General features: G+C 29.3%; 1 protein-coding gene across 4 annotated transcripts in view; it reads left to right on the forward strand.

The window, feature by feature from the left end:
• The window catches only part of sm (heterogeneous nuclear ribonucleoprotein L), a 407,921-nt gene extending 390,364 nt beyond the window's left edge, over nt 1-17,557 (forward strand). Inside the window, exons 7-15 of one of the 4 annotated variants that reach the window (XM_088186952.1) lie at nt 6,259-6,303; nt 7,004-7,063; nt 8,363-8,445; nt 8,521-8,706; nt 8,838-8,959; nt 11,676-11,826; nt 11,913-12,031; nt 12,110-12,198; nt 15,327-17,557. In XM_088186952.1, the coding sequence (XP_088043078.1) occupies nt 6,259-6,303; nt 7,004-7,063; nt 8,363-8,445; nt 8,521-8,706; nt 8,838-8,959; nt 11,676-11,826; nt 11,913-12,031; nt 12,110-12,198; nt 15,327-15,541 (1,070 nt within the window). In that variant the 3' untranslated portion in view covers nt 15,542-17,557. The remainder of the gene's footprint in view (nt 1-6,258; nt 6,304-7,003; nt 7,064-8,362; nt 8,446-8,520; nt 8,707-8,837; nt 8,960-11,675; nt 11,827-11,912; nt 12,032-12,109; nt 12,199-15,326) is intronic. The other 3 variants (XM_088186954.1, XM_088186953.1, XM_088186955.1) reach the window with 3 other exon arrangements.
• The last annotated feature ends 947 nt before the right edge of the window (nt 17,558-18,504 follow it).

Below are 18,504 nucleotides of genomic sequence, written 5' to 3' on the forward strand. Positions count from 1 at the left end.
TGCTGACAATCCAACTATTGTCAAATAATTCCAGTTTTGGGTTACGTAACGTGTTCTTAGGACGCATATAGCTTTCGCTATCCAGCTCCTTAATACGCTGGCATTTAAAATTTATCTATTTAATTTTAGTGACGGAGATCTGGTCTAGTTCGAATCATTTCATTATAATATTTTCTGATTATTTCTATGATTTATTTTTGATGATTTCTGTTAGTGTCCTAATTTAAATTAATAAATATGAAATATCTCAATATACCACATTTTAATATTATGACCGTAGAAGTGTATCGATAATGTGTGTTTTATAACCCAAGGGACTGCTCGTTTTCTAGCAGCAGATTAAAATTACGCTATTAATTAAAATAATAGTCCGAGCTGCAGAAGTTGTTTGTTAATTAAAATTGTATAATACATAATTTACAACTATTGTAGCGATAGATTTACAATAATAATAACAAGACCTAATGTTCTCGTTAAATATTTATTAACTAAAATATAGTGGGCAATAATAATAATGGTTAATATTATATTTATTCTATATACACTTATTCCTCGTGGTTAAGAATAAGCATTTTTCAAATACTTATATTTATTGCACTTGGCCTACATCTGGAACCTCTCCATTGCCCATTCAGTCGTTTTCTGAAATATACAACGATGTTGTGCCGACCGTCCAAGGGCGAATCTCCAGCGGCGGTCCGCTGTGAGGCACGACAAGCCAAGGGCGGAGCCCCGGTGTCGGTCCTTTGCACACGTGACACATGCGTCTACTAAAGGCAAACTATTGTGCGCGTATTTCTTTGTGTTTATCCCACAAAGAAATACGCGCACAATATGTAAAAATAAATAAATAAAATATTTTTTTGTCAATTTACACTAATATGTGTATCAATTATATTGCGCTTTTTACAGCATTTCATTGACAATAAACGTAGTAAATGTATTAAAGTTTAAACTGATACGATACTAGTTAATAATATTCACTTATTACAACTAATCCATAATCAATATGGCAACTTGGGAAATCACTACTACGTAATCTATAAATTCGCTATTTGCCGAATCTTTCATATCCCCCAAGTTTTATTGGCACACCTTGTAGTATTCACTGCCCTTCTTTCATCGATAGAAAGTGCTGCTTGGTTCAAATATTGAAAGGTTTTTTTCGTACCTATACAACGCTCAAACAAACGATCTACCACCTAAACGAAAATGGATTAGTTTGCACAGGAAGTTTCAGTCGGTGCTCTGTGAGTAGTGAGTGCTAGATAGAAATTCATCAGATTTTTGATGTGGCGCAAAAAAATAGAAATACCTGCTGCGAAGTTCTAAAACGGGTCCCGAGTGGGTCAAAGCATAAATCATTTTTGACAAATTTTCGGCGACGTTTGGCCCGCACGCCTCAAAGACCGGACAAAGCGGCCTGCCGATGCATTTTTGCTAGAAACACGAAAAAAAATGTAGGTCCATGCCAAAGTTTCGTATATACGTATACGAAACGGAGAGGGAGATGAAAAGGCGACGCTTAATTGACCCATAAATAAAAGAGGACCGCAAAGGTGCGTCAGGTGATGATTGACCGCTAATAATACTGTATTATATTACCTGTAAAATCAAAACATCGTCTTAATAGTGACATAGCTATTTGCTTCAGAATGATTAATTTTACAGTGAAAATTTATCTTCGGATTTATTAAAAAACTATTTTTTTAACTCGGTCAGGGCGAAGTTATAAATAACTGAACGCTAAGTTATAAATACTATAAAACTCGGATAAACACAACGCATTATTGAACATCAAAATGACTATAAATCAATGGTAGGAAGACGCAAGAGTGATGGCGTGGATGTCGTTTAGGAACGATGCGTGACTTCTTCTTTAAATCTTGTTTTTTTTTATAGAGAAAACACAAATCAATAGAGATAGGTCGGTTGCCATTGTCAAACTATAATCACAGTGATGATTGAAGCAGAAAAGAAACTAATTGGGCAACGTTATACTAAATCTAAAATCTATGGAGTATATAAACATGACGCTTTGATACTGCAGAACATGACAGATGACGTTTTGTTGTGTTGATTAATGGTTAAATAAAATATGATTACTAATTCATCTCACGTATTAGCTTTTAAAAAACAGAAAAAGTCAATCGCTTACTGCAAACTATGAGATATAAGTATGTGACGATAGTTGTACATTGCTATGATCATGTACATTTAAACTTATTTACACTTTGTATTTAAAAAAAAAACTTTTTTTAAGTACTCTAAATCAAATAACGCTAATATTAATAGCTTACTCCCATTTTTGCACTTGACCTACATATGGAACATCTCCCATTGACCATGCACTATGTCCTGATTTAAATTTTTGAAGTGCTCGCGTGTTGCTGAAAAATTTGATAGTTTATTTTACATTTCAAAGAAACATTAAAAAGTATCGTTTCATTATAAATGTTCTTCTATGTCTCAATTTGCGCGGAATGAGTATTTCCTGGAACTTATCTATCGCGTAAATCGAGGGTGTACCTTTCGATTTTAATGATCCGATTTTTTTCATAAAAAATAACCGACAATGAACCATTTTTGTAAAATAACATAAGTAATATAATAGTTTAAGAAACATCTGAGTTGATATACAATATAACTGTTTATATATTAACGTTGACTGTATTTTCTTCAACTTAACTGTAGTTTAATGATTGTATTAGTTTTCTATTGATTTTCTCTACGAAATTACAGAGGAGCTTGATTCAGAGGCAAGCATATTATTGAGAACAGATTTATCTTCTATGTTATTAATAATATACTATAGTACCTTTCGTTAGCTTCCGGAGACATCCATTCAACTGATGACCGTCGTTACATCTCGTTTTTCCGTTGGTCTGCTCGTTAAGTATACCTTGGCATACGTAAGAATAATAAATTAACAAACTCAAGACCTGATTTTTTATTTATTTTTTAATAATAAAATAAATATACTCACTACCTGACGCAAAATGTTTTATCATTATTTTCTATTAAAATATGTATTAATGGAAGCATCTGTTGAGTTTTCTGTACAAATTTGAATATAAACTGTCGTGTAAAGAGATGAAAAAGTCGTTCAAATGGACATTAGCAAGACTACATGTCGATGATTTAACCATCTGATGTCAAAATATTGCAGTTACACCTATATTGAAAGCTAATCTGAAGTAAAGTAGGTCAGGTGAAATGAATAGTTATCGTTCGAGAGATGGAATATCAGCAGGTCTTTGGAGGTCGGTCGACTAGGGATTATCTCACGTGCTGACCGACCAGCGTACTCTTGTGTGATGTTGTGAGTGTTCTGATGTTGTTTGTCTCTTTGAGTAGTGAGTTAATTTGTACATATTTATTAATTTGTTAGTATACACCTAAGAGTTAGTTAATTTGACGTATTTTTATTAAATGCATTTAAGTAAATTATAGGGGAAAAAACAGTGATTTTACTGCTTTTTTTCCCAAATAATACATATTATGTATTATTTGGCTATTGTGAATTTTTCATATTATTTTAGAGACGCTTAATATTTTTTATAAAATAAATATAAAATATTTTATGATATATTCATTAACTTAATAGTATTATTTTCATTAATTTTAATTTAAAAAAATATGATTTAAATATAATGTTTTTTATTTAATTATACTTCAATTATGTATGTAAATATATAAGTATCTGGTGTACCTTAAAACAGTGAAAGAACGACCTACGTACATGTACGGCGATACTCTTCAAAGCGCTAACAGAATAATTATTTTTTTATAATATAGATGAAAAAAATACCAATACACTCAAATGTTTTTGCTTTGCATAGGTGTACATATGTGTACAATACATTGACTCATTTTAAGCACATTTCAAAAATTAAAACGTTTAGGCTTTGACTATTTTTATATTACTTATATTGCAATATAGTCGCTGATTTTTGAACTAAAATATCTAAATTTATATCTCTCATAAACCTTAATGATTTTTAATTTCTATAATATTACTATATAATTACAATACCAATCGATCATCATAGATTAGATTTTACGGATGAATATCATGATATATATAATTCAAATCGAGCTAAGTCGTACTTCCTCATATAATATATGTATTTTAAAAATCATGTTTTTAAAATAAAAAATCGTTATTTTTTTCATGTAAACTGAGTATACATCACCGGAGTGCGCCGATTTTTTTTTCGCACTGTAAGGGGAAAGTTAAAAATGGATCCTTCTTTCAATTTGTATCGTCACATATATGCAAAAAACGCATTCATGCAGACACTGTGGCCATATTATCAACTTTTAGGAACGATATTTTAAAAAAAAAATTTTGCAAACCTAACCAAACCCAACTAAATTTTTTAAATTTTTAAACCAAAATTTTTAAAATTTTACGATTTTTTAAATTAAATATTTGGCCGTGCAGAGAAGAAGGTTTATGCATGTCGCGCTAGCAAGCGGAAAAAATCTAACAAAAAAAATCTAAATAAAAAACGAATTGTTAATCAAATTATTTTTTTATTAATGCGGGAATTTTATTTATTTCATGCCCTTAAGATTAAATATTTACGACAACAGATGGGCGTAGATTTATGAAATCTTATCATCGCAGTACAAAAAAAGTTTCGTCCGCGTCTCCCGCTTTTAACCGTTAAGATTCTCATGTGTCATATTGTATGAGAGATACGAGAATTTAATATAAATATTCATAACCCAATAATTCTTCATTTGCCCCGAGCCCTTTTAAAGTGACAACTGATAACCCTGCCGTAAGATATACACAACATAAAATTGATTCATTGATTCTGCAGAGAGCCGATTAATTATTCGAGCGATTAAAACGCTAATCTTCTTGTAACCAAGATGTTTATCTGGTGTCTTGCCAAAAGCGCCTCGTATGATTCAGGTGTCTATTATTCACGTTTCTTTTTTGAATCTCCTTCGTTTCAAAAAAAGGCAAATAAATCATCTCGCTTTTTTTTCTATTGTAACGCTCGAGCCGAATAGTATACGTAAAATAAACGAAAGCGAAATTGTGCTTTTATTCGCGCAATTTGTTCCGTCCAAAAAATTATATAAAAATGTTTTGTTTGGATAGAAAAGTGAAAACGATTTACATTCAAAGTAAACAAGTTTATTGTATGTTAAATATATTTTTATAAATATGTTTCTCATACGTTTGATAGAAATACATTTTTATTATAAATCTTCCGTCGCGAAATGATACAGGGTTAACACAATCAACACTACTAAGTAAGTAATCAGACACCAGACTGAAATCAAAGATATATATTTTATTAATTTGTATCTATTATGATAATTTAATATATGATGATGTATCTGAATTTAATAATCACAACATAGAAACACATATGGGATTCGAACCCATGTCTTTAAGATTTTAATGAACGTGCGGTATTAATTAAAACGGCCGTTAAGTCTGTTTTTTGTAGTGATAAGCTGTATATTTGTATCTAAGTTGAAGCTCAAAGAATTTTATAATTAACGATAAGCTTTTTTTAACTCTCGTATAATTCAGAAATAATTTTAGTTTTGCGGTTAAAATTCAACTTTCATTGTTAAAAGCGGTTTTCTACGAAATATTGTATTATATTATCAATTTATACGAGTAATTTAAATTAACGGCATTTTACAAATACTTATATTATCAGTGATGTTCAAATAAAAATTAAAATATATTTCAATAATATTTTTTTTATATTATATTTAGATATATCTACAAATTTAGACTTTTATTTATATTATCGTATATATTTTTGTGACACTATGTAATGGCTCAGCATTATTTTAATCATTTTTTTTTCACCATCTTGCGTTCGAATAACATTGAAATTTTCCGACGGCAGATGGTTTTGAGTGTCGCGGAAATGACTTCATTATTTTTTATGGAAATGACACCACACTGGATATTTTTTTAAATAGGCAATACACTGTCATTTCGCAAGAGTAGTGACCTAATAACGTCCATTTTATGTTTAATAAATTTATATTTATTTTTAGCATGATTAATTTTATTAATTCACCACAATATAATCCAGCATGTCGAAAATTATGAAATATCTGGTATGATTTATTCTTTAAAAAAATATTTGCATATTTTTAATGTTTTTTTAATTATTGCAAATGGGACTATTTCATTGATAAAAACCAGTATATTTCATAATATTCTTCACACAAAATGTCTTTCGTTTTCTACTTGTTTTATCCGCTCACCAGGTGACGGTGCTCAGCGGTACCCTGCGGACCAGTACTATAACAGAGGTAAAAATGAAACAGATTTGCCATAATATATAACTAACAATAATACTGAATTAATTCATCAAAAATAGCTTAGTCCTGGTTGACTAATGTCTAATTTGTGCATAAACAATGATTTATATTTTTATTAATAACGTATTGTGGGAAACTTTGGTCCAATCTTTTGAATGTTTTAAAAGATTAAAATGCTCATATTATTTGGATCATTATATCCCTTATACTTTATGCAAATGCTTTATTTACTACAGTACCTACTCAATAAATTAACCACTTGCGCTTTTACACCTTGACTCTTATCTTAAACATGTGGCTCTAGTCCGTTGAGTATGTTCTGAAGTACGTATTCACATTTTACACATAAACATATTTATAAAATAAATCTATTATATACATATTATATATTTTGCTTTCATTACAATTGATACACATTCACTGATTGGGATTTTGTTTTTAGTTCTTGTCCATATTTTTTACATCCTACAAAAATACATACGTATATTATATTGAATTGCACATGCATTGTGTGCAATACATATTCTGCATTTTCTTTTCATACAAATAATATTTATATATATTATTATTATTATTATATATATTTATATATCTTGCACCCTTACTCCATACAAATGTTTTTGACGCAATGTGTTGTTATTATATAAATCTGGTGTAACGGGTTCATATTTCCATAATATTTGGTGTACAGAAAATGCTGAAGATGATCAAGGAGCTGTCTCGTGCGAGGGTGGAGGTCTCCTCGGCGACGGTGAGTCTCGTTCGCAATGCTTTGGGTGTAAATATATCTATATACATATATACTACATACGTAATAAACCCTATTTCTTTCTCTATTTATTTGTATATAAATTATATTTGATATACCCATCTTGCATCCGTCGCAAACTACCCCCTGAATGATTCCGTTCTCATGGCCGTCGACCGTTTTGTTTCTCACACTAACTTACTTTTATTATGTTTTATAATATTATTAATATCCTAATTAGACCTATAGTGTATGAGTCTTTCAGCGGTAGGTCAACTATAACTTCAATATTTTTATATTGTAAATCAAGCAGATTTCTTCAAATCCAATCAATGCATGAAAATGTGTCCTTATTAAATCAATACAATAGAGAATATAGCAAGATCAATGATCCTGAAAGACACCTTCATTTATTGGGTTTAAGTTTAATGAAAAAAAGCATTGCAATTTAGTTTTAAGAATTCTGCATATATGTATTAACTTTACTGTGATATACGAGCGTAAGTCAAATAAATAATAAAGCTGTATAGAGCTCACTTTGTTTCAATACATACTCTTTCTGGAGTGGCATGCATGAATCACTGTACTCTTAACTACTTAAAAACATACTTAAGTTTGATTTACTCTCGTATTAAATGTAGAGTAAAAAGAAATTGCAAATGTATCTTATTAAAAATATTGAAAATATAAATATTATTATATAATCATTAGCAATTAATTTTATATTAGAAAACTGATTATGTTTTAGTCAGATTTACCAATTCTTTTTTATGGGTGATTCAAATCTGAATATAATATAATATTTTGTGATAAATCTGACTGAAGTAGCTTTTTTTATTATTTTTTTGTATATCTAGCAGCATTATCTATATTAAAAAAATATTACTGCAACGTTTTGAATTGTCTTAAAGTTCTGCATGAAAATTTATGAACTAATACAGATGTTATTGTATTCAAGTCGACGTCTTAACAATTATTGTAATTTATTAGATCATTGTTGTTGTTTTATATAAAATACAATAATCTAACGCGGTATGCTTAAAAACTTTATATCCTAAATCGCTTAACACACCTTTCTAAAAAATATATGTATTTATTAAGGGTTTGTGATACTTTTTTCTGTTATTGTTGTTGTGTTCTGAATATATACATGTAAACTATATGTCTAAACATCCCAAATCAGTGAACAAACCAATTAAATTGTAATGAAAATAATATTTAAAATATGCAACTCTAACCTTATTAGCATATTTGTTTTAATTTATTTTTATTTTATATTGAAACGTTTCCTTATGTTTATAGATTTAGATTACGCTAGCAGAATGAATGAAGTACCTGGCTTGATAAAGGATGGACGGGCACACCGAGCCATGACGCATCATCAGGTTTGATTATTACAACTGACTGTTTTGTTGCGCATGGTATCGCTGATCGTTATTAACGACTGTATTTATCGACAGGGAGCTATACATCACGGAGGCGGAATTGGAGGACATCATGTCGGAACGGGAACGGGGGCGCCTCCGCCGCCGCCCGTTCCGCCCCATCACCACGGATGCGTGATGATGGTGTACGGACTGGATCCGGCTACGGCCAACACGGATCGCCTATTCAACTTAGTTTGTCTCTATGGCAATGTTGCGCGGGTAAGTGTCACTACAAATTGTTTTCTTTCATCTCACAAATCTGCATTAACATATAAAATGGATTCGTTGAAACTTAGATTTAAATTGTTTACTTTACTTCTCGTATCATGTTTATATTGTACTGTTTTCAGATAAAGTTCTTAAAAACTAAAGAAGGCACCGCCATGATTCAAATGGGTGATTCTCTGTCAGTCGAACGCTGTGTTCAAAACTTGAACAACGTCACCGTCAACGATCATACAATGACTCTAGCGTAAGTATTGTTTGTCTCTATTTGATATCAACTCTAGTAGCCGGTGTTGATTCAATCTAAACCTTTTTATATTCATAAACATATTTATTTATCAAACGAATTACATTATAAATTAAGTGTTAAATTTCGATTATATGAGTTTTAGTTAACCCTTTAAAAACCAGCGACTTTTTAGTGAGTCACCTGTTATGCGACAGTGTCTTTCTAAAAATATATATAAAATACTTGGCTTACTGATAAATAAAGCTTTTTTTAATAATTAAAAAAAATTGTTTTAAAACCACTTCATGCTCGGTTTTTTTTTACATAAATGAAACTAAAAACATTAGGTTTTTTATTTTGTATTAATTTACATAATTTAAATATTAATAGTTTACATAATTTAAAAATAAAACACAGAAGCAATGAAAGATGCAGAACAACTTAACCTAATACAAAAACAGAATAAAAATAATTTATTTTTAATGTTTCATAATAATTTATTAAAAAAAAATCAATAAGTTATTCACTGATGAGTCTCTGGTGGTTAAAGCTTACAATGTAACATTTGGTGTATACTTTCGCTAGATAATGCATGCATTGTGTATGCATTACCTAGTGAGTGTGTGAACTCTTTGACTTGAGCTAGTTACATTGTCAACGAACAAGATTTTATATACGAGCATGTTACAAATCTACTTGAAATATACTCAAAAAGTCATTCATTTTATAAAATATGTATTTACTCAATTATTAGATGCATTATTTATATATGAATTTAAGGTGATTTTTTATAATCGACGGCATCTTACAATTGCTTAAAATATTCTACAGTCATTCAGACACTGGATATAACATCCATGATGATTTTACAGAACAGCTTTTTTAGTTGTTGATTGTATGACTTTGTTAAAATAAAATTTACTCAATATTATTTTTTCTTGGTAAATAAGAAAAATAAGTAGAGCCTAAAAATCAGGAAATATTTTGAAAATGTATGTTTCAATCATTTATGGCAGGAATTTTCAGCATCCATCTAGGGTTTTTTGTTAGTAAGATTAATATATATAAATTTATTTGGTAAACTTTTGCTTTAAATGTGATAATGAAATGTAAAAATGAAAATATAAAAAATTATAAAAATGACACACCGAGTGTCGTTGGTCATAATGCGACAGATCAGATGCGAGCGAGCATTGGTCTGAACAGTGAACACCCCATGAATACTCTCTACAACGTTATCTAATATATTAATGTACTAAATTTCCTTGAGTTAAATAATTCATGTATTTAATAGGTGTTATGAACTATTTTTATAAGATAAATCTTGTTGCCCATTTATATAATCCTCATTTTAAATAGATTCATTGCAGAGAGTTATTCACGGGGTGTTCACTATTCTGACCTACGCTCGCTCGCTACCGCTACTCGCTGTCCAACAGTTAGATGAACAACTTGTTATAGTTAGCTAATAATTTGTTACATTATGGGGAATGACACTCGGTGTGTCAACAAGTGGTCACTCATCCAAGTACTAGGCTAAATACTGCTCAACTTCGGTCGTAAGCTACACCAACCCTAATGCGCAGTTTATTTATTTTAATGCACATATTATTCGTTTTTGGTCACACTACAAATATAATGTTGCTCGAACTAATATTTTTTATTGAACATAGATATATTTATTTAATGCTCATTTTTTATTAAAAAAATTATACGTTTTGAAAAACGATAGCATTATATATTTTTATTAAAAATATGTTTTATATTCACTATAAATAATTTTGTAAAATTATATAGGTAGATATATTTTCTATTTTAGATTTTTCCAAAAAATAATTAAAAAACTTTTTTTTATTTAAAAACATTTTTTTTGATACATATAATTAAAAAGATAATTATTATTTTTACATCATATTTTGTATCTCCTCTAGAATTACCTTGTTTTATTAAAGTTTTTTAATTTTTTTTAATATGGCAACTCCAGTATACGTTAGGTGAACATTTTGAATACTTAAGCATACCATAACCAGTTACATTGTTCATAAATCATTGTATGCACTGTAACTAAAGTGATTTGACAGTGCATACATTGCCTAGTTAATGTATGCATTATCGAAATTTACACTTTTTAACATATACACAAATAATAAAACACTATTAAATGCTACTGGCGACATAGGCGCAAAATTTCAGCAATGAAGTGGCACAAATTATATTACGATTTACAATAAGTGAGAATTAAATGAAGCATATCTAAACCGAATTTTGACCAATAGGAGATCGCAAAAAACAATTATCCCTTCTCAGAAGTAAAAAATTCACGTCAAAAGCAATAAAATCATGCCGGCACCGTCGCAGTGGGAATGCTCGTTACCGAGCGTTCCCACTGCGACGGCGCCGACACGATTTTATTGCTTTTGACGTGAATTTTTGACTTCTAAGAAGTGATAATTGTTTTTGCGCCCTCCTATTGACCAAAATTCGATTTAAATATACTTTAACCAATACTCTCATATCAGAAGTCCGTAGTAATATCGGTAAGGATAGCTATCGTGTTTTTAAAACTGTAATATCCAATACAGTTAAACTATGGAGCAATATACGAGATGCGACGTCTGTCTGTACTTCTTTTTTTTACTTATTTACATAATATTTGCATTGAGGCAGTCTTAAGCTTCAGAACTAATAATATTTTTTATTTGTTTGTTAAAATTTAAATTTTGTTTAATTCCAGGTTTTCAAAGCAGTCGTTTTTATCAGAAGTCATTAATCCATATCCATTAGCTGATAAAAGCCCTTCGTATAAGGAATATATAGGCAACAAAAATAATCGCTTTCTCACACCAGCGTCTGTACATAAAAATCGCATACAACCGCCATCTAAGGTACGTTTAACTTCACCAACCTTTTAGATACTGTAAAAATGATTTAAAATTTGTATAATTCACGTTTTTAATGATTTGTATTTCAGATTATACATTTCTTCAATACCCCACCTGACGTATCCGAGGAGCAATTATTGCAAGTATTCTCCGATTACAACGTAACCCCACCAACACAAATATCTAAATTCCCTCTTAAAAGTGATAGGTAATATATTTACTTTATAACTATTTTACTTATTATTATTTCAATTGCAATGATAAAAATATCTGTCTTTGTTTTTAGATCGTCCTCAGGGTTGATGGAATTTTCTAACATATCACAAGCAGTTACTGCTATTATGGCATGCAACCACGCAACGATTATGCATCCAGGTTTGTTTAAACTATTTTTTTTTATTATATTCGTTAAATATAATATTTTTACTATAACTTAAAAATGGTGTAAATCTAAAAAAAATATATACGCTACTGGTCAAAAGTTTAAGACCAAAACCTGCAACGATGTTCATACTCACGAATATACCCTTATTTGAAAATATTGTAATTTTAAGTTTATTGAATATTTTATATAATGTTATTTTTTATAATTTATTTGATTTATATGATATTAAGAATATCCACAAAAAATATTTGGTCTTAAACTTTTGATTGATAGTGTATGTATAATACAAATTTGGTTGTACAATATATCATAATATATTCTACGTTGTATGAAAAAAGATGAGGATTGCATACTGCGCGAAGAGTGATTTGAATTGATCTCTGTTTCCTAGCACAATTTTTTTCGAAAATTCTAGAAATTTATTAGGATATGTGTTTATCGTTTATGAATTATGTATATATCTAATAAAATATTTCGTAAACTAGACAAATATAAAAAAAAACACTGCAGAAAATTATCATGTTGCATCAAACATGTATTTTTGAGGAGATTTGTGTATGAAATGTATGTCCCACTGCTCTTCGTTCGTCCTAAAAGTGAGTCGAATTTTTCCTGTAGACGTTTTCCCTTTAGTGAGCTGGCGTAATGAATAAACTTGTTTTGCAATTTGCAAATACTGATAACATTTTGCTCTAATATGCAATTAGCACATATTTAAAAGCGTATTAGATCATCTACGTCTAGTTCTCGCTCAACGGATAGTCCTGACAATTTGTAGCTTCTGCTATGTTCTTTGCTATAATTCTTCACAAGTATTAGGTCATTCGGAAATTAATGTCGTTTTTTGTATTTGTCTGTTTGGATGATTAGTCACGCTCTGCCTGTCGTTGTGTCAACACGTGTCTTGTTATTTTTCGGTTCATCAACGTTCTGGGCATCCATTTTGACAAAAAATATAAAAATGAAAACTATCGATTCGCAATGGCAGAATTTATACCGACTATAAATTCTGCCGTCGCGATTAGATCTGAAGTGCCAGAGAAGATTTAAAATTTTTCGATGGAAGACATACAAAATTAGATGATCACAGAAATTTAAAATAATCCGACCCAAACTATTCATCTGCTGGCAGAGAAGCTCGGATTCTCCGAATCCACCATTTATGATCAATAAAAAAAAATCGGGAAGAATTGGAAGCAAGTTGAATGAATCTCGCACAAGCTGAGCAACGAGAGCAAAATAGCATGTGTACACATCTGCAGAGAACTCATAAATATTGAAGAAAAAACACTGTTTTTATACCTTTTGGGGACGAGAAATGACTGCTTTATGACAATTGTAGACATAAAAAACAATTGTTATCAAAGAAGCAGGTAGCAAAACCAACTACGAAACCTGGACTGATTGCAAAAAAGTATATTTGTGTATTTGGTGGGATAGCGTAATAATCATACATTATGAAATATTTCGACCTGGGATTATAGGAATGATGTATTGTGAGCAGTTAGACCGTTTAAAGGATCAATTTAGAAGAAAAAGATCATCAATTAACAATAGAATTCAAGTGGTTTTACAACACGATAATGTGCCACATGTTGATAAAGTGACGATGGATGCCGTACTTTTTCGATATTCCTTCTTCCGATTATCACTTTTTTCGGTCCATGCTACTACACTATTTGGATCGAAAAAAAATATTAATGTAAATAAAGTTAAAGTTAAAAAAAAAACTGTTTTTTGCAACAACAAAAAGTATAGATAGTTAATGGAGAGGCGAGATAAAGTTTTATCTAACGAGGGAAATTATTTTTTATGATAATTTATTAAGAATAAAATAACAGCATTTTATTGTTTTATTTTCAAAACGACATTAATTTCCGAATAACCTAATATATTCATAACTGCTTTAGTGGACCAACAACATGGTTTTCAACCATGTTGTTCCACGGTTACTAACCTCGCTTCTCGAAGACGGTGAAAAAGTCCTTGATTTTAAAATACAGATTGACAAAGTCGATACTGATTCAAAAAACAATCAACAAAGTTTGTCATACACTTTGATTTTTCGAACCGTTTGGTTACCTTTTTACATACATATGGCTATTGAGAACATGCAAATGTTTTAGAGTATTTTCTGTCTTGTGTCAATTGTCTGGAGTGACACACATGCATGTACTGAATGTTCATTCGTCAACGTATTTCAAGTAGTTGAACTCCTTTACTACTCAAAACATAAAGTGCAGCGCTTATTTTAAGCTACTGCTGTTTCGTAAGTATGTTACTTATCTGCCTCTCTTCAAAGTAGATGTATATATGCTGCCAATCAACATGGCATTAAAAGCCTTATTTTGATGATTTTAGCATAACATGTTTGAAGCATTGTTATTAATTTATACTGTTTTGGAAGCGCAACCTTTTTAGGATAATTATTTATGACAAAAACAAATTTTTTTATCAATCGTCGTCATGGAATTAATTTGAAATGCAATTTTTGTAATAATTGTTTCTTGTATTTGCAAAGATGAAATTTGTGAAGGTCCATCAGGACTGTGGTTTTTAGATTCCGATTGAAAGATTATGCTTACATTTCTGCAATAAAATAATAAAACATAATAAACATATCATGAATTGTATTTATTAAAAATAATAAAATGGATTTAATAGTGTACCATGTGTATTGACATAACCCTTTAAACGCCAGCGACTTTTAGTGAGTCACCAGTTATTTCTCTTCACGTGTCTGTATTTTTTTTAAATAAATATAAAATATTTGGTTAAAAAAATAATTTTTAAATTTGGTTTAAAAAATAATTTTTAAATTTGGTTTAAAAAATAATTTTTAAATTTGGTTTAAAAAATAATTTTTAAATTTGGTTTAAAAAATAATTTTTAAATTTGGTTTAAAAAATAATTTTTAAATTTGGTTTAAAAAATAATTTTTAAATTTGGTTTAAAAAATAATTTTTAAATATAATAATTCGTAAACTATGTTTTTTGTTTAAAATAAAATAATTATCAAAGAACGCACCGGTGAGTCGCTAGCGTAAACGTAGTTAAGTCCCTTTTATATAATTATTCCAAGATGTTTTTAATTACATAATTCTTGTATTGATTTCAGGTGCCAAATTCCCATTCTTGATGAAGCTGTGCTTCTCGTCAGCAAGAGCGATCGGACCTGTCGGCGGCGGCGGTCGTCGCTCGCCAAACTCGGGCAACAACAACTCGATGGCCAACAATATATCGGCCAACAACGCTATGTCCAACAATCCTAGTCGCCTCTCTCCGTCACAGCACATGAACAAATCCGACATGGACCATTCGCAGGATTATTAAAAATTTAACCCAATTTTTAAAACGTTGATAATATTATTTTGTTTATTTTTAACTGTTTGATATATACACGATCCGCATGAGTGTAAAAGTATAAAAATTGATATCATAATAATACTTCATGTAAAAAGTGAATACGAGTCAGACTCGCAACATGTGTTACTTTTTTAACGTTTGGATCTCTGATTTTATATATATATATACGTATGATATATAGGAAAATTTTAAGTGTATGCAAATTTGTATATGTACCTCTTCAGAGATTCGCGACATTTTTTTCGTTTGAACTTTGGATCGATCGCATATTGTAAGTAGGTTTTTTTTTTCAACGTACATATCTTAGTCGCACAAACTAAGGAATCGTTTTTTATTTCATTATACGTGTTTTTTTTATTCATTAATTCACAATTTATTATAAGAGTTAATACCGTATTTGACATGGCATTTTATCGTTTCGGTATGATAAAGGTATTATATAAAGGTAATGTTTATACACGTATTATCTGGGCACTAATTATTGAGACGTTTTTTTTGATGTCTCGAGCACTTTTTTAACGACGAGTTCTTTTCAGATTTCGGATCAAGATATAGATTTTGTGCATGGGGACCATGAATGGTTAAAGATTAATTTTAACAGACGGTTAAATAAAAATAATAAATAAATATAAATCTTGTTATATTTGCATATTTATTGTTAAGAGATTAATTCAATTTTTAATGCGAAGCATCTAATTACAAAATCGGTTCGATTAATTCAAATTTCTTTGATTTTATTTTATTTTTTATTTTATTGTTGTTTCAATTTTATTTTATTTCTTTTTTAGACAAATTAGAATGGATTTGAAATTAGATGCCTCAGATCATGGCCCAGGAGTCCGATTAAAAAGTCTCAATTTTAATATTGTGCTGCGTGTGCATATGCATTTTATTTAATGAATGTCGTTATTTATTTCCTTTTTTGTGAATGGAAAGATACAAGATTTGTATTACAGTATGTTTTTAACTCATATTTTCAAGCATTCGAACAATCTTAGTGACAGGGTTTGTTTTATGCGATGATCAATGTTGATTATATGTGAAAAGATTGCGAATCATTTCATTATTTCATGCATTAAATAAACCTTTGTGTACATATTTATTTATTACATAAAAGATCAAAAGTGTGATTTTATTAATAAATCGCATATGTTTTGATTTGTTTTTTTTTATTTACATTTATGTTATGAATTTTTTGTTCCCTTTTCTTAGGTTAATTGTACTTCACAAAAATATAATTATATTTTAATTAACAACTTGATAAAAGACAAAGCGTTATATACAAAAAATCAATACTCGATCAATTTTCGTGCCTATTCTCCGTTTTGGTTTCAAAATGATTCATTCCAAAACGCGACATTTATTTGGCGGACAATTTTGCATGTCAATTGTTATCATGTAACAATTAGTTTATATATAAATATAAATAGGAGAATGGCATTGTTTTTTCTTCAACATGATAAATAGAGTAATTTACTTATTGGTTAAATATTTAATATATATTTAAAATGAATAATTCCTTTAGTTGTATCAGTAAATTAGTAATTATTATGTACTAATACGATGTAGTAGTTTTTTTCTTTGTATAATTATAGTTCTCATTTACGATTACTTTTTCAGTGGATAGGTCTTAGATTGCCCATTAATTCCATCGTCATATATCTACGTACATTAAAGAAAATCAACTTTGGAATACACTTGAGGGCATAATTTACGATTTTAATTGTAAATGTATAAAATAATATACGATGTATATTATTTATTTATTGTATCATTTGGCTTGTTTATATTGTGTACTAATTTGAGAATAGTTAAATCGGGAGTCGTGTAAAAAAAACGGTAGATAGATTTTAACTATTTAGTCAAAATGTGCCGTATTTACATTTATAATTTTATTTTTATTTACTCTTTTTTATGTCACTATTGTTTCGCCCTTAAATCCATTTTATTATTTTTAATAAATACATCTCATGATATGTTTAATTTGTTTTATTATTTTATTAACATTGATCATCAAGATAGTGGCAGTCTATTATGATTGCCGATATCGTATTGTATCGGATAAATAAAATGTTTGATTAGATCACTCGTTTGCTATAACAATGAATTTTCATTAATAGGTGAAAAATATTTATTTGATGATTTTATTTGGCTTTTTGGCACACTAGTTTAAGAAGCTTATTTATATCTTCTTAACATATTTTTTTAGTCGTAGCAGATGTGTGTTCGACGTACGCATAATTTTTTATCTATCCGATACTTAACATACAATCATCCTTACCTCTCATATCGATCATTTTTTGTATCCGCTTTCATTATGTCTTAAATGTTATATTCATTCGTTACAATTAAAACAAAACTATATTTATATAAGTAATATTAAAGTGCTGAAGGAGTGGCGGTATATGAAATAAAAATAATAATAAAAAAACACTAGGAATGACCACTTCCAAGAACCAATCTCAGTTAAAGTGTGGAATATATAGATTTACTTATTTAAGATGAAAAAAATGATATCTATGACGAACATATCTAAATTGACAAACTTGAATAAATTGTAAAATTTTCACTAATGTTTAAAGAGACGACTCATGAAGATTTCATTTCGGTGCCAATCTGAGCTCGACACACATCATCTATAATGAATAATTTTGCATGTGCGTAACTTGGACATACGCCTGATTTTTTTAAGATTGAACGAAAGAGTGAGACGGAAAGAGAGCTATTAAAATATATATACACACACACAACATCTATAATTTAATTTGATATATTATAATAACTGAATGGAATAGATAAAAATAGTGAATAAGATATGCTTACATAAAAAAAAATACTCTGTAGGTGATCAGAAATGTCAATTATAAAATACACATTCTACTATTCTAAGATCTGTATATATACAAATACATATTCAGTGTCAACTTTGT

The sequence above is a fragment of the Plectrocnemia conspersa genome, unplaced genomic scaffold (genome assembly GCF_051122295.1).
Source record: "Plectrocnemia conspersa isolate PC_06_02 unplaced genomic scaffold, ASM5112229v1 ptg000005l, whole genome shotgun sequence".
Taxonomy (NCBI): Eukaryota; Metazoa; Arthropoda; class Insecta; order Trichoptera; family Polycentropodidae; genus Plectrocnemia; species Plectrocnemia conspersa.